The following is an 18,669-nucleotide window of genomic DNA, read 5'->3' on the forward strand; positions in this document are numbered from 1 at the left end:
GGAGCTTCTAAATTTAAAATAAAACAAACAGATTGATATGGCAACACTGCGCAGTGCATTTTATTTAAGTTATAATTAATAGTATTACAATCTGTAAACCAGTAAATTATGCGTTTAACTTAAGTGTTTTAATAAAGTAATTGATAAAATCACACAATTTAAAACAATAGACAGTTACGGATACAAATAGAAATGAAAATAATTCCGTTACTGTAGTGTTGTCATTTGTTGGGCGATGTTTTATATGTTACACATAAAGGTGATATATGTCCTCTTCTAAGATTACATATTTTATGGATTAAGAAATGTCTGGTGCGGAGTACAGTGTCTCGGAAGTTACATCTATACAAACACCTATGAAAACTTCTATTAGTTAAAAATAAGAATAACCATACCTCCGTACCACCATTTTACACTTGTATAACAATTGAAAACGTTAATTATACTACGCATTAAAAATTGTGTATATATATCACATAGATTAAGATTTTAATTCTTTCTAATCTATCTACAACATACAGCTAATATTATTGTGAAGTTATTATTACTTTTTCCTAAGTTCATACTTTTAACTCAAAATACATATAAATAATTAAATTAAATTGTGTGTTGTCAATCATGTCTGGTATTAAAAAATAGAGTAGTTTCCGGCACGTAAAATGGTTACACGCACAATCGATTAGTTTAAGTCATAGAATCGTAATGATAATTTCCTCCGTTTCAGTGTAACGTATGTCATTTGAATAGTATTCGTACACTGCGTGGATAATTCGTTCGAGCTGCCAAGATCGCTTAACAAATGTTTGTATTAAAGTACAGAGTTCGTCTCAGGCTTTTACTAATAGCCATAATCTTGCCAAAGTACGCGCCGACGTGAATACAATAATATGATAAGATCGACAGAGTTGTAATAAATACTTTACAAACATTACAATAAAAAAGTTAACGAACTTAATTACATACTTATAAAGCTGAAGGATATGATATTTAAATATTCGTATAATATGTATTGTATTGTCATTTCATTATTTTACTCGCTAGTCTAAATTCTATCTATTTGTTTAAAGTGACTAAATTATTGTTCATTTGTTTGTAAAAAATATTCATGGGCTAGCAATAAAGCAGAATTAATAAAATTAGAACACCACAATTATAAAATGTGTATAGATAACAAATAGAAATAACGGTATTCATCGCCGCGACACTTGGTTTAAAGTTTGACAGAAGCTGTTCGAATCTCATTAATTCTACTATATATCTAGTCTGTGTATACCACAACATAGCGGTTTGTGATCGCCATTCAATTAGGGACGTAATTTAAATTTGGAACCATACAGGTATAGTATAAACCATACCATATAAAAATAAATAGATAACAAATTGCTAAACATAAATTGCCGAATTCATACAATTTTATTAAGCTAAAGAAGGCCTTCATAGCTTACAAATAAAGCAAGCCATAGGCACGAAATTTTAGGCACACTCTATTTAAAATCCAGCCACATTTATGATTATAGTTGTAACACAGAAGTAACCAATGGTCTTGTTTACGTTGTTGTTGTTAACCAATGGTCCTTTATCTACAGTTTAGCGATAAACACTTTGAACTTAAAAGTGTACATGAACCTATTTCCAATTTACAATATTATCTGTGCCTATAATGAAAACGGTACAATTTCTATACTTCTTATTTTTACTCTCTTTGGGAGCAGGACTAGACCGTTACTTCTACAGCACTTCAGATGCCAATATCACTATCGATTTATTGAGATTAGTTTTACATAGTATGCTTATAGGCTTTTATGTCTAATAAATATAATTATGTCTTTACTACCAAGATAAAACTATAGTAATAAAACCGGAATCTTCTAGCTTAAGAGTAATGCGCATAGAGACAAGCTAAAATTAAAACGATTCCAATGGTTATAAAATACTTAACTATTTTCTATATACAAACATCAGTTACAATTTTATATGCATATTACCTAGAAATTTCTACAGCTCTCTTTCAGCTCCTATATTCCCAACAGGCCTTGATTCCCTCTTGTCTCGTCTTGGACCTAATATATAAATTCAATAAGTTTTACCAATTGTATCGGATCTATAAAACAACTACCTATAAATGCGTGAAAATAAAACCCATCTTAATATCTAAAACGTCTAATATTTGTAGTTACATAAGGCTTTTTTAAACTCCTACGATGATCTGAAACAACAAAGATTTAGTAATTATTAAGGCTGTAAATACGCTAGTACTGTGTTTAAAAGCCTGGGAGTTTAATAGAAGATGAAGGTTCGTATGTCTTTGAGTAGAGAAGATTTTATCCAATTACAACCAAAGATGATACGAATATTATAAGGGCTGTTCACCTACTTGTCTAAAAAGAAAAATAATTAAGGAAACAAAGACAAAAATGTAAGGCGGTTTTTTATATTCGAATAAATATATCAACTTCTACACGGGAGGATCCGTCCCAGAGTTGTTGTATGAGGAAAAATAATTTAATCAATTACGGTGTAAGCAGTGTAATACCATTAATTTGCGATTCATAATTTTAATGAATGTACCGACGTTTCTTGGCGAAACTCACTTCAGCACTTAGAAAAATATTTTTATTAAAGTTCAAAGTGTCTTTATTAATTATACTAATTGGATTATGTGAATATCACAAGATTAATCGTCCCTTCGCTGTACGTAACATATAGACTGATATATAATCTGAGTTATAAATAATTAAAACAAATGATTAAATGGTATTTTTTAAATTAATTTGTATGTTTTATTTATACTTATGAGTTGAGTGAGAGAGAGAGAGTGAGTTTACTATATAACTTAAGTACTACAGCATGTATGTAGGAAATCTTATGAAAGGAATTTCCTATCCGGAGATTCTACTCTTGATGACATAAATAAGTAAACCTTGAATTTATAAATTTACACAATTTATTAGTAATATAATAATGAAACTGTGAAAATCGTTTGTCGTTAATGATAAATCAACACAAACTTTCAACCATAAAATATATAGTTAAAATTGAATAATATTGACAAATTATATTAATTAAGTTCAAATTACATTTGACTTGCAAATGGTTATCTATAATTAAATGAACGCGTGAATGGTTTTATGCGATTCATATACGTATATATTTTGCAGTCTATGAAACTGAAATTATGAGTAAGATTCCCGGTGAAATAATCGTTTTAAGTCAACACAGAAGGTTGATAATTTGCCTATAAAGAAAATTTGTCACGGCAATACATAGAGAAATCTGAGAATACCACGTTTAAGTAATATTTTGGTTTAACTTACTTTCCACTTATATTAAACAACGTGAATCGGACACCCATCCTTCCTATCATTTTCAAGCGGCGGTGATATAACAACATACGTATCTCTCTCCTTTTGGTAATCATCACCAGCGAACAACGGCGGAGGAGGAATGACGTCACTTTCCACTTCCTCTTGCGTCACTACCTGTCTCTTCCTCCCCGGCATATAATTCATGATACACGTAACAGCGATGAGGAATAAGAAAAATACAAATACGACGTCAAACATGATGAGGAAGTTGACCATTACAAGTTGCATCACGCCAAGACATTACAATCTGCGTGTGACTTCAGGAGATATCCTGAATGCCGATACTTGGTCTCGAGTCTGGAACAAATATTAAAATGAGAAGGAATAAATTTTTTTGTCATTTTTCAGTCAGTTCATTGATTTATGGATTGCCTTACCGCTGAGAAAAAAAATAACGTTCGGCACTCTGGTGCATTGATCTGATACATAAAGAACAATAAAATACAAGATTTACAAGCACTTAAAGCCAAACAACAAACACGAAGAGGAAAAAGTACGATTCACAAATTATAAAAACTAATATCTGGATATCTCGTTTATCAGAATGCTAAATCTGGATATGGGTGAGTTATGGAAAATCACGTTATTCTTAAAGGAGGGAGGGACTATTTTTTTAATTACTTTACATTTACTTTTTCAATAAGAAAACGTGACGTGACGAAACGTTTAGATTTAATATAATGATATCTTAAGAGTATATATACGGTCTTATCGTGACGTAATACGTGTAAAATCGAATTAATAAAGTTTCTTGTATACGCATAAGTGATTAGGATATTAATATGTTTATGAATAAGAAATTTAAAAAATGTAATAGGATGTAGTAGGAGGCAAACGGACACGAGGTGCATCTGATGTTAAATAATATATAATGCATAATGCAAGCCAATCAACTACTCTCTAATACTATAAGACTTTATAGCAGCCCAAGCTGCGAGACTCAAAGAGAATATCTCCTTCAGAAATTTAACTAGGAACGACGACGTTTGACATTTTCTAAAACATCTTTGAAATTCACATAATGAAATAAGGAAATATTTTAAATACTATTAAGAATATTCATGATAAAATAAATTTCAAAGAACTCGAGACTAAAATTGCTCATGGTTCGAAAATTTCTTACAAAGTATTAATGCGAGATTCTACTGTAGGTAATATAAATATTACTTAAATTAGAATTATGTGCAACTTCACGGGCTAAAAGAAAATATTTTCGTTCAGGAGAATGCGTTCATAAAACTTTTCATTTGGCCTCACGTTAGCAGTACAAGGCTTCATTTCGATACCCTTTTGTGTTTTTCTTTGTGAGAAAACACAAGAAAGTATTATTTGGGAACCCTCCAATCAGCAGCGCCTTGTATTTTCTCGCTGACGTGGCTTAGAATATAAGAATTAGGGTAACTCATGTCATGTGGACTCATTTTCCTACTTAGGACTTTAATAAATAAATTTATTAAAGTGGTTATGTGATGTGGTTATGATTCAAATTGTTTGCAATATATATTTTATGAATTTTGTGGTTCATAATTTTTTAGCTGAGGTTTTGATTTCATGCTAGTTTAGATGCATTTGAAATTGTTTAGATTTTTGCCAATTCTATTGAAATTGTTTAGATTTTTGCCAATTCTACTCATTGAATTGCATCCTCAAACATTTTGTGGGCACGGTGAACTATTTGTGATTTTAATAAAAGGCATTTTTTTGCAACTGAAAATTGGTGTTGAACTTTTAAATAATAAAGTAAATGTTGTAAAATATTGAAATTTATTAAAGGCAATGTACACAATTATTGCATTAATTGATAATGTTTTTTTTTGATAATGCGCTTATATAATATAATAAATAAACTAACATACAGACCGCAATCAAGATACGGCTGTATTTTATTTACGACGGCATCATCCGAAACGCAAATACCAAACAAGCAAGTGTTAATGTGTTATCGACAATTGAAAAGTAGTTTTGTATTTGCAAAGTCGTATAACAATTTTTTTGGTAAAATAGATGTATCGTATTCTAATTTCCCAATTATAAAACTATTATTTTTTCCAATATTTAACAAACAAAACAAACATATTTATTTATTCCAATAATTATTAATTATAACTTTTATCATACAAGTTGTTAATAACACATTTATTACATATAATAAATATATTTTTAAAGAGCCGTCTTGTATCTGAATTATAAACTACAAGTCGGTTCATTAAGAAACACACTGCTTGCGCACCTGTCTTGTTTAGCTTGAAACTACCAAAGCGATAATCGTGATCGTGATGAGCGATAGTAAATAATATGTTTTAAGTTACAATTGTGATGCTTAATATTGTTTTAAAATAATAACAAAACTTTACAAAACGGATGAATTAGGTATAATATGTGACGCACCTATTATAAAGCAAATTGTTATCGTTATTTGTTATCAACAAAATTAATTCATTAATCTTGATGTGATTGAAAATGATAACCATAAAATATATTATCTATATTTATGTAAAAAACTTCTTGGAGAATTGTATGTTTGTTTGTTTTATTTAGAAACTACGGTAAGATTACAAATTTAATCCGACTCCAAAATTATTCATACACCATTTTTATTAAACTGAACAAATTTGGATCAGATATCTAAAACATCTGTGATGGCACAAGTGTAACTAAAGATCTGAAAGTTAATTTAAACCTATTTAGATAAAGCAAATCAATATCAATTCAAATGCGTTAATATTCTTTAAAATCATCACCATCACACAGATTAAATAGAAGTAAACGAAACAGTAACCTTAAATTAAAAAAGTATATAGATTAGGTAGATTGACTTGGCAATCGCACAAAAAAACTAATTTAATATAACATATATAAGTAATACATTGTGTTTCCATACGATGGCCAAGTCAATGTATTTATTTAAAATTAATAAGATGTCTTATATTAATACGGTGACTATAAGATGTTGTTAGCTTAGGTAACTACGTAATAACTTAAGACAGTAGGTCACTTAAAGTAAGTCAGTGTACAATAATTTAATCTCAGACCATAAAAAGATCGCGGGCACTCAACATTGAGGTGCGCTAACTCTAATTCAATCAGATAGACTAGATATTATTTCAAAATGATTTAATGTTTTATGGACTGACAGTAATTTCGGACTTTTGATCATATATATACATTTATATGTGCTTGTATTAGTGACCTCGATCGGTACCTAAAGTGTAGATACTGTTAATTTAAATAAAAAAAAGTGTTATTAGGACTGTTTTTCCAAAAAACTCAATAGTAGTAAATTAGAAAGTTTGAAATAGGACCTGAAAAAGTTTCAAGCCTGAGAAAGAGCAATATTAAGAAAAGCTTTGGTTAAGTTGATTTATTTTACTGAAATTTTTTAAACTTAAAACAGACAAAACATGTCAGTAAATCACGCCTAGTGATAACTTGAATTAATAATTCAATACGATACATACATATTAAGCATAAGACTGACATCTGCTTATCAGTGACCTATAACAATTAATCATGCATTTGCACACCAATTAATGTACGAACCAGTGTATAAAAGGAAAGTTTCTGACATATATTTTTATAGACATTTAAAGCCATGAGGTTACTTATATTAATCAGTGTATTGATAACCATCAATAATGCTTGTGGAGAGTACGAGCCAATAGTAAGAAACTATCATGGAGAAGTTGGTATCCCGGAAGCAGCGCGTATCAGGGCAGCAGAAGCAGCCATGAGACCCAATAATGAAGCAGTGAAATTTCCTTATGTGGTGAGACAAATTTTATCGTTTATTACAATCATAGTAACTTTCGCTTTTTCATAATATTTACTTATTAGCTAAATTACTTTAAAGAACCAGATTAAACAAAAACAATTAAATGATTACAAAAATTTGTTTGATTATGAATGAAAGTCATATAATTATCACCGTATTTATATTTTTGGTTATTCGAAAACATTCAACCATCCCGATGTTTCAAGATGTTCCTAGTTTCTTCGCGAGTGGCAATGCGCGGAAATCGCGCTTCCTGGACAGGCTTCTTCACTTTTGAAGGTCCTTTTAGTGTTGAATAACATACCCTATTACTGAAAACAGGGGCTTTGATAAACCTTAGTATGTAGCTTAGAGATTCAGCCACTCGAGAATCAGCTTCGGGCTTCGGCTTCGATCAGTCTCGTCTCTACTACCGGCCACCACGAGTTATCGGTATTGTATCAAAAGAAGTTAAGAATTATTTATAATTTGCATATGTCTGGGTACGTTTGTCGTTTTCCCAGTCCAGGAAATTATGAGCATTCACCTCCAACGCGACATTTGCATTTCAAGTGCTAGTGTATTCTTCCTTTCGAACGAGATATAACAATATTTCAAGTTTGCAATAGTTTTATTATGGTGTGTTTGGTATAGTTTGATAATAAACTATGTATGTTCGAAGATAGATAGAATATTAGAAATTAATTATTTATTATATTAAAATACCGTTCATATGAACTGTTACATCTAATTTTCATAATACCCACTAAATAAGGCGCAGTCTATATATCTTCAGCTTCAGTATTTATGAATATAGTAGAGTAGAGTATAAATGTTTTATACGTATTAGGCAGGTTTAATCATCAAATTAACGAGTGGTGAGGAGTCCGTGTGCAGTGCCTCTCTTCTATCTCATACTATATTAGTGACAGCTGGTCAATGCTGGCGCACCAACTATCACCAAGGAGAGACGATGACAGTTGTCCTTGGATCCAATCTCCTTTTTTCTGGTGGTGTTCGAGTCGACACCAATAATGTAAATGTACATACAAGCTACAATATGGACAGGGTAACAAACGACGTCGCGGTGGTCACCATAAAGCACGTTGATTTTACAGGTAAGTTTATTATTAGTAGTCGAACCATAAAATGTAAATAATTAGGAAGACAACGAGTGGCCTTACTCCAAACAATGTCTAAAAAGCAATACTAGGAAGGAAAACAATAGGGTTGATCAGAAATAGTTCAAGTTATGGCTAGGAACACTAGACGGTAAAAAAACATAATCACCAAGATCACCTAAAAACGTAAGTGTTTCAGAATACATAAGGCTTTTCTAGAAAGAAAATTAGAAAGAGAAAGATCTAAACACGCTTGTGAAATTAAAATGGTGTTAAAACATATAAACATATGCGAAAGATTCAAATTATATTTATAACCAGACAATTTAAGCAATTTAGTTTACTAAGAATATGGTGATGTTAATAAAATTTTTTATATCTGTTGCAGACAATATAAATTCAATACCATTGGACTCAAGAATGAACCCTGATTTCTATGGAACGACATCAACTGTAGTTGGGTTTGGTACAGTTGGAGCTGGTGAGTTCATAACTTTCAATCATGAAGTAAAACTTTTATACACGGCACGCATGCTTTCTAGTTCAATATCTGCAGTTTATGTCCCATTAAATCATTGCATCAACTGATTAACTTTTTGATAAAATAGGGGGCAAACGGGCAGGAGGCTCACCTGATGTTAAGTGATACCGCCGCCCATGGACACTCTCAATGCCAGAGGGCTCGCGATTACATTTTCAGTATAATATTCTCTAATTCTACACAGAGACTGTTCACTTAATAGGTACAGTGATTTAAATAATAATTTCGTAATAAATACCTTTGTTTAATATTTAGATAATGATCGTAAGTATTCAATGAGGGATATCAAGGTCGAAATAATACGTCAAAACCAATGTTACTTTGTATTTGGTTACATGGCAATAGTTGCTTCAGTAAATTGCGCTAAAAATGTCGTTGGTAACATTTCCTGTACTGGTGACACTGGAGGTCCTCTAATCATTAATAATACGTTGGTAAGTAGTAGTTTACATTTCATACGAATCCTTTTAGCGTCTTAACCGTCAGGTTGAAGGTCTATAGAAAGGCGTGTAAGCAAATATTTTAAATGGCTTCTAGTATTTGAAAGGATGAACCAAGCAATACTTTTATGTAATTTTTTACTTGTAATAATTTTATGTAAAATTTTCAATTGGCCTATAATAATAATGTATTGACGAAACAATCCTTCATAGGTTTGGTCTGGAATATACTTTTCTTTGATGTTTTTAAGAAATAGGAAACCGCTCTTGCCACTCAATTAAATTATAAAAAAATCTTCTAGGCACTATTAAAATAGGAAACGCTCGATATATAAGTTAAGCAAAACGTACTTATCATTGTCTGATCTATTACCACAGATATAAATAGCATTTCATTCTTATATTCAACGTATTATTGTTTGACTTTAAACGTAAATTAATAAGTACATATCATATCATGATCAATAAGTACACAAGCAGTAAGTCCTATATTATATATATATTATGCTTATTAAAGCGTACTGAAGTCAGATACATATTGTTTTGAAAGGATTTATTCATAAGGTAATTAATGTTACATATTTTTTCAGGGTGGCATTGCATCTTTTACCGGACCCCAAGGTTGCGAACGTAATATACCTGTTGCCTATACCTTAATAGTTTACGCTGTTGGTTGGATTAGTCAATTCTTATAGACTGTTTAAAAGTAAAGATTAAATTGAGAATTTTTTATTATAAAATATAACCGTTGGTTTAAATTTTGAGAATGTACTCAGAGAATATTCGTCCATCTGAACATCTATAGTGACAAATATCCTTATTTTTATGTAGCAACAAACAAAAAAAAAGTTAACAAAACGCGAAGTAACTTCCAAAATGGAGCGTTGTTCGTGGATTATCTTAATTATACAAACCAGACGTTCATGAATATTTAACCGTCAAACTTCTCTAACTTAATTTCTGTACTGTATTTGATGGTAAAACATCTCAACGTATTTATAGCATTAAAAATACATTTTTGTTCAAATTTCCGAACGAATGTATAAATAGACAGCGTGTTGGCTTTTATTTATTTACAAAAACACCATCTCGTTTTAACAAGTGACCCTAAATTGACAAGGATGCATATGCAAGTAAAACATTCAAGAAGTTAATAAGTAAAAATGCTAAAGAATTACATAATGAGAAAATTAACTAATTATTATAGGAATTAACAAATATTATAATTTTTTAAAGTGCTCTTGCGGCGGACATGGCTGACTTTATAAACACAATACTAATTTTCAATCAGTCTAATAGAGGAACATGAGCTAAGAATGAAACCAGTGTACAACAAATGAACAAAACCATATAAATAATTGTGTACCCTTTCGGTTTGGTGGTTGAAATGCTAGATGTAAAATATGCAAAAAATTCTTCCATAGCCCTGCCATATTGGTGGTGGACCCATGGATGAGATTAGATTAAGTTTCTCTTAAACTTTAAATTCAAAATTTTTTTGTCTTTAAACTTTACTTTCGCCTGATTTTGTGTCCAAAAATACCCGAAATCTAATCGTATTACAAAGAAAAGATGGAATAAAATTTATAAAGCTTCCTACATTGAAGTTAATGGATATTGGCATTTTAGCAAGGAGAATTCAGTAAATAATTCAGATTTTCTGTGAAACGCTCGAGTAATATCCGTCCCAAACGCTCCACTAGCGGTCCCGAACTCAAACGACTTTGTCGCCTGACTTTTATTGTACTCGATTTTTATCGTATAAATGAAAAATGAGCACTGTTTAATGTCAGACATTAATATATAGACACAGTAATATATAATGAGTATTTTAATCAACAATAATTGTGTTTTGATTTAGATGGACATGACTAGCTATGATCCTTCAAAATTATCAAGGCTAATTATAACTCAATCTGAGCTACACAGCTCACATATTGATCGTATTCTTTAACCTCTTATAATTTGTGACCTGTCTTCAGTTGTATCGTTGATAAGGGTATAATAGTAAACTATAACAGAAAAAAATTGCAACTCTGGAATATTAAAAAGCTTTCGAATAAGTTTAACCTCTAAGATTAAGAAGAATTAGTGATGCCCATTACCAACTTTTCGAGTATCTAATGTTGTCTGAATAGTTTTAGCCGATACTTAGGTACAGCTATTAAGTATTTGATTTTTATCGGTAATAGACTCCAACTTTATAAGTTCTTTTATAATATCTTCAAGTTATTATTGAAAACTGAGTGTGTAACGATAAAGAAATGATAAGTATGTCATGTAATGTAATGCTACAATCGCTGCTACATAAATAATCATATCATGAACTTTAACAGTTCGATGACCCTTCTGAAGCACTAATATTGTTACTTCATAATTTAAAAGTGGATTTTGCAGACGGTTAGTTTTTAAATAAAAATGTTATATTTAAATCAAAAGACTAAATGGGATGATAAATATTCACCTACAATCCTACCCACGACGGATATTGAATACTGGCGCCCTGTACAAACCAACCAGTTAATGTTACACAGTCCAAGGAGCAGGTTGTCCTGTAAACGATCTTTAGTGATCTAACCAACCAATGGAATTCATTACTGTCCGTTCTCCTTTCTTATATTGTTGCAGTTGCGGTGATTTATTTCTTTTAAACCAGGAATGCATGAAGCATTCATTTTTATACAGTCTATTTAATTATCATACAGGTTACTGATTAATAGATTATTGTTATCTATTCATTATAAAAATGTTTTTTAAATGTTCTAACATATTTTTTTATTATTTCTTGTTTAAACAACCTAGTACGTGTTACATCGCCCTCACAAACCGTCGAACGCTCAAACTCAATAATGTATTCTCAATCCAAGATTGTTTATAATCTTTATATCTAAAGATCGATCTCCATTCTGCATGCCAATATAACAAATCTACTACCCGATGTTTATTCGGCGAAAGATTGCAAGCAATCTCTCGTCTATTTTTTTATTATCTCTTATTATTAATTTTGGGCGTAAAATAGTCTCTTAGTGTTCATTACTATACTTTTCGACATACAATAAAACCTTTTCAATCTGACTACGGTTTTAAATGTGAAAAATACCAAACGTTGATTTATAAAATTTAAATTACCAATCCTACCCTAATATAATATATAATACCATCCTAGTCTAAATATTTCATAATGTATTTGAATTGTGATAAATATTGATGTCTATTGGGGAAATTGCTTAGTCATAATATGATAAATGGTTCTGTTGCGAAAGGTTGCAACCTCCAAACTACTAACTATATGAAAATTTAATATGAGATTTAGGCTTATTAAATAGCACGTGAGTTAGCAATCTCCTTTCTGCATAGTTTTACTGTTGAATAGTTGGAAACTACTAAAGGACTGTTTCACCTTGTAAATTAAAGTTGGTTCTAAACTATGCCTAAATTACAGAGCATTATGATATGTGCTATAAATATTTAAGTGACTTTGAAATGTACTAAATCAAATAATTCAAATAACAAAACATTTCACATTATTCCACGGACTAAAAATATTTGTGGATCAAAAATTGTAACCACGGCAAAAAACACGATACTATCTTTATAACCGTATTCAAACAAACAAGGTTAGTCTAACCTGAATGAGTGAGATATTGCTGCGCGCGTGTAAATTTCGTAAGTTTATGGAAATAAGTAACTGTGTCCATATTTTTTTGTTGTCAAAATTGGTTCAGAAGTTTTTGTGATGTGGGTATGCATTCTGGGATACGTAAAGGAAAAATACATATATCTTTTTTAGTAGTCAAATCAAAGTACCTACTTGAAGGACTAAATAAAATTTTACTCCTGAACATCCAAATAACCTGTGTATGACCTTTATTGATGATTTTTTAATTAATCACTCACGCTCTCTTGTAATTATTACTTCAGTTATAGAAACGTAAATTAACTATCCGCGGAAATATGATATAATCGTATTTTAGTTTGAGTTTTTTAAATAAATCTAAAGTTAAATGACTTGAAAAATGCAAACATATTATTGGTTAAAAAAAAAATTTAAAATGATAAGTGCACTACATCTAATAGCCTATATAATATATATATATTTACCTACCCTAAGACACAATTTTACCAGTTGAATATTTTACTTTTGCCGTAAAGGTTTTATTGAAAACAAGATGAGTGTCATGTGGGTATATATTTGCGGGTGTAAAATATTTATGAGAGCGGGAAAACGAAAGCATGTACCTGTAGGCGATGGCACGGTTTCGTGAAAAGTAGGCTTTCGCAAAATCGAATCAGACAAGCTTTTAAACATGGTATAAGGTCATTCACCTTAAAGTTTTACTATACATTTTTAATAATAAATAGAATTTTAAAATGTATGTACTGCTGTTAAAGTTGAAGGCATAAAAGGTGTCAATTGTCAAATGACTGAAAAGAAGAATTATGATAACAAAAAAATGCAGGGCAATGTATTATATATAATATTTTTGCGAAGAACTAAATTTTTTATAAAGCAAAGTTATAAATTTGATTATATAATATTTTATAATTATATAAAACAAGATATGGCCTATATTTGGCCTAATATTCCTATATTTTATATAGGGCCTATGGCGTCTGTATAAAATAAGATACATATAACATATGTATATGTAACGCTTTAGTCTATAAGCGATATGTACTGTAATTATTACGATAAATTATAACACGAGATGGACCTGTTTACTTCATTCCCTACATGGAACCTTATATGATATACCATACCCTTGCCAGAATGATTATAACGCATTAATATCATGAGAATAATAAATCGTAGTATATGTTTATAGATTTTTGTAGTTGGTTTCTTCCTGTCTATCGTGAGTATATTATTATTACCTTATAAAAATAAGTTTTACATTAAATAAAGTTTAGTGTTTGATTGGGTATTAAGTGTAAGTTTGGAACCTCATCTTGGATATATGCCTCATATAGTCTAAGCCATTATTTCGGCATTACCATCCATTGCTTGCTCGCTACAGCTATAATAACCTGTGACGTTTTTTGGTCTACCAATCCGCAAGCAAATAGGTATTGGGTATTGATTTAATAATAATAATAGCCTTTTAATTCAGATACTTTTACACTGTGCCAATTTGTCTTGTACAACCTGCTGTTTTTTTAATGTGGTCTATCCACCGTCTAGGTTGTCCTCCTTTTCTTCGTTTGTTGTTAAATATATAAAGCATTAACATAATCAATTAGTAATTACATTTGCATACCCATTTTTATATGGCTGAGTAGGCGGTGCCTTTTTAATAATTGATCAATATGAATGTACCTTTTTCTTTGCAAATAAACGATTTATTTTATTTATTCCTAAATATATACATATATATTATTCATCACACATCAATTATAAATGTTATATAAACAGCGATCCCGGTCCATATTAATTATATGCAATCAAGATGCAATTTCAGATATGAATTGTTAAATTTGATACAGTATTGTAGCACATAATCATACTTTCCATTAAGTCAGGTGCCATAAAATGCATGACTGATCATAATGAATATAATATTCCGATACTTTAGTCGTCTGTAATGTCTGTCTTTTTCAATTTTATTATTATTTCTTAGTTTGATTTTCACAGGGCCAAGTCAATAGGCTTTATACTTATTCATACCACAAATATTAGTGGATGAAAACTGAATTATTTGGTTAAATTATTATGATACTTTGACATTAAAAAGTCTAGCCTGCTATATAGACAAAATATATAGGCAGCAAGACGTTGTAGGGAAGTATACCAGCCCAGAGCATTTGGATTTGGAACTCATGGACCTGGGCTGGTTAGGAACATAATTGCAATCCATAAGAAATGGCCTGTACCTGTAAGGAAGCACTTTATAATCCGCAAGCAGTTATTATTTAATTATATCTTATTATTAAATCTCGGTTCAGTAAGCAGATTATACGCAACTTGACTGTGATAATCTATATTATATCTTGTATGGTTTTGTTTATATTGATAAATTTATGAATTCATAGTATACTCATGCGCAATTTTTGATTGATTAAATTAATTAAATTTCTAAGATTGGGGCGTTTTTGAACCCCATTGTACAAATTTATAAAAACGAATAAAATTTTGAAGTATCACTTTTATTAAAAGCAATATTACAACTTTGCAGAAATGGACAAATTATGTTCTTATGATAGTATTATAAGACGTAACATTTATGAATAAAGCGGCCAAGTGTAATGATTAATTAGCATGTACTTAAGATTTCTTTTATCGATAAATTTTATGGGATTAACGGTATTTAAGGTTGATTTATTTTAAACTGTAAGACTGTACTGACTGTAAGACTGTTATCATGGTCGTATATTCAACCCATTGATTGCAGAAAATCTATATATACCTATATAAATCTATGTATACTTGCTTGCTATCTTTCAATAAAAAAAATAATACTAGTGTTTTAATACAAGTATTAGTATAATGTGTATATGTAGTGAACTTCCATGGTTGTTTTTTGAACGATAAAATTATTTATTTATTAACTTATTTATCTAAAACATAACATATCGTATGTTTTAAGTATCAGCTCTAATTAAACGCCTATGTAACAGGATTATGTCTGAATTATCCCTTGATATTGATGGACAATAAATTAGTTTGAAAATTGACATGAATGAAATTTAATTTAAAGGATATCTACCTGGGGTTAATTGGCTATTTGTAAGAGTTCCTTGCGCAATTAACTATAAAATATCATCTGATTGAGTCTCTTATCTTATTCCTCATCTACCCTGGCGTTAATATAAGATAAACATTGTCTTCAGGCTTTTTTAATAATTACGGATATATAGCCCTTAATTTGTTATTGAACTTTAAATCTGGACAAGACTCGTGGATGTTTTTATGGTGAAATGTATCCTGTTAAAGTGTCTAAATCATTTTATATCTGCATTAAAAGGAAATTAAGTGATTATTAGAAATATATTATATATACATTCTCAATTAATTATTACATATTATAAGAAAATGTTTTGGTTAATAAAGTTAAAATTTAGCGTTTTGTTATGATTTTATTATATATTGTTCATGTATACGTTACATTGTATACGTTAGAATTTTATGGTGATTATTGGGATCACGATACAAATTGTTATGTTTTGGGAAACAAATTAAATGTATGTGCATTGTATACCGGTACCAAATATGCACCCGAATGAATCTGTAGTTAGATGTATGCATTGCAAAGTTCAATGAAACTATGTCTTTTCTGTGCTAGTAATAAAAAAATTACCTCTTATAAATAATACATTGGTCCAATCGCAATAGTTAATTCACAATACATGGTTTTCTGTTTCGTCACGATTCCGAAGTTTTCGTAGAGTCGGATTTAAACTGACAAACGCGCCGACCGGCGTCAAGCGGCTGACTGCCGGACCCCTCACCGCATTCGCGAGTCGCAACCCTATTTTCATTTACAAACATTATAAATTCATATCCCATTGATGGCTCGTAGAAACAATTGAATTTATGCTAGCTATTTCTGTTTAAAAAACATATTTTCTGTGTAAAAAGCATCGTTAAAAGCTGTTGCATTACGCAGTCGGTTATTAATCTATCACTTTATTTTTTTAGAAATACAAATTCATTCTAAATTTCTCGCAGCCTTTAAGAAAAGAGGGTAGCTATTTTTACAAAAACCCCGCAAACCAAAACGCAAGCGTTCTGGCTATGTGCGTTTCCATATGATTGATGATGGGTGAGTCTTCTGCCAGTTTGTTTGTTTTATAAAGAAAATTTAACCGGTTTTGAAGATAAGCATATATTAAGGCCCCAGGCGACATCTAGTATAAGAATAAAAAGTATGGATTTATGTTAAATATAGTTGCCTATATAAATAACAATAACAATAACAATAATATTACAATATACTATTTGAGACACTACAATAGATTTTGAATATAATTGGTTTCCGTTAAATCCAATATGAAGTTCGAAATTCAAATGCATTTTTGAATTTCGAATATCCGAAAACAATATCCGACGCGTTCGCCTCGAGCCGCCGGCCTATTAGCTCGTATGTGGAACCAATCTGTGATTAAGTGACACTCTGTGAACGCTCTTTTCATAAATTTCTTTAGAAAAAAATATAGAACTGATAATTCGGTAAAAAGTATTAAACACCAATATTAAAACTTTTTCTTGATTGGACTTGTCTGTCTAAGAGTATAAAATTTAGAAAACGTGGATAACAATTTGTTAACACCTAATGATAAAAGTAATTTAGGACAATCAAGCTGATTTCTAATATCTGTCAACATTAACTTACCGAGGTATTTACCATATAACCATAACCATATCTCAAAAAGTACTGAAATTCATGATACATAGATTTCCTGTTATATTGATAAATATATATCTGACTTTATTCAAAATGATCATGTTGACCTGATTTAATTTTCGACAAATTTGAGGAAATGCACGAATATCACATGTGTATGGAAACGTAAATCGTAATACTGTCTAAATAGTTTCATCATCGGACGTCGAGGCATTGTATGAGTAGTGATACCATCCGTATTACCTCGATTTCCGTCGTTTCACAACTGAGCGTTTCATAAGGGTGGCGGTGTCACTTAACCTGTTTGACCCGTGTTATAAAGAAAAAAACTCAATTCCAACAATCTCACATATGATAAGGCCAAAATGATATCCTCCTAATTTGAAGTCCGTTAAAAATAATTTATCTATCTCGTGCGGCTGAGAAAACCAGTATAAGATTGCCAGTGTATAAGACGCAAAATTCTTGAACGAGTGCCAGGCACAGAAGGTTTGTCACTAACCAAAAAAAAACAACAAATAAGAAGCTAGAAGCAAGCCTTTGTTAGTGAAAAATAATGATTTAGTCCTTTAAAAACTGTAATATATCCCTTCCCTATTTTTATTTTAACAAGACGAGACCGTATTGCTCACCTTGTCAAAAAGTTATCAGGTTTCATATAAAGCCAAACATTTTACTCTAAAAATATGTCATGACGGACAAAAATGTCAGTTAATAACACTTATCAAATACACGACAATAACATAAATCTATATTAATACTTCATTGACCGAAATTAGCTAAAAGCGTTAAAAATTATGCAATACTATATGCAATATATATATATATATATATATATATATATATATATATATATATATATATATATTATTAAGCGTTCTACTTTAAATAATTTCCCTTATTTCAATTTTAAACCTATACAACTCAAATTGTTTTCGAATATTCGAAATTCAAAAATGCATTTGTTGCTTGTCTACAGTCCCATAGATACAACTGAATTTTTGATTCCCCAACTAAATTGTATGGTCGAGAAGCTTTGAATGAACTGGTAACTCGACGTTCAAATAACATTATCACTGAAAGCCAAACTGTAAGTGTTAGATGTGTCG

The 18,669-nt window shown here is 30.4% G+C and overlaps 1 protein-coding gene and 1 long non-coding RNA gene across 2 annotated transcripts; one reads left to right on the forward strand and one right to left on the reverse strand.

Annotated features, from left to right (window-relative positions):
- Nucleotides 1-211: 211 nt before the first annotated feature.
- Nucleotides 212-16,621, reverse strand: LOC123717479. The gene is made up of 3 exons (XR_006754826.1): nt 16,514-16,621; nt 3,315-3,662; nt 212-2,206 (listed from the first exon to the last, which is right to left on the reverse strand). It is a non-coding gene; the product is annotated as an uncharacterized LOC123717479 (long non-coding RNA).
- On the forward strand, nt 6,870-10,274 carry LOC123717478 (collagenase-like). Its single transcript, XM_045673479.1, has 5 exons — nt 6,870-7,131; nt 7,967-8,234; nt 8,626-8,718; nt 9,034-9,212; nt 9,809-10,274. Exons 1-5 carry the CDS (start codon nt 6,958-6,960, stop codon nt 9,911-9,913), a joined length of 819 nt encoding a protein of 272 aa, XP_045529435.1. The 5' UTR covers nt 6,870-6,957; the 3' UTR covers nt 9,914-10,274.
- Nucleotides 16,622-18,669: the final 2,048 nt, after the last annotated feature.

The sequence above is a fragment of the Pieris brassicae genome, chromosome 12 (assembly GCF_905147105.1).
Source record: "Pieris brassicae chromosome 12, ilPieBrab1.1, whole genome shotgun sequence".
NCBI lineage: Eukaryota > Metazoa > Arthropoda > Insecta > Lepidoptera > Pieridae > Pieris > Pieris brassicae.

Excerpts from the sequence above, each read along its gene's own strand:
- LOC123717478 (XM_045673479.1), top strand. The coding sequence starts at position 6,958 with ATGAGGTTACTTATATTAATCAGTGTATTGATAACCATCAATAATGCT. Across the intron at positions 8,719-9,033 it reads GTTTGGTACAGTTGGAGCTG|ATAATGATCGTAAGTATTCA; the intron begins GTGAGTTCATAA and ends TTTAATATTTAG. Across the intron at positions 9,213-9,808 it reads TAATCATTAATAATACGTTG|GGTGGCATTGCATCTTTTAC; the intron begins GTAAGTAGTAGT and ends ATATTTTTTCAG.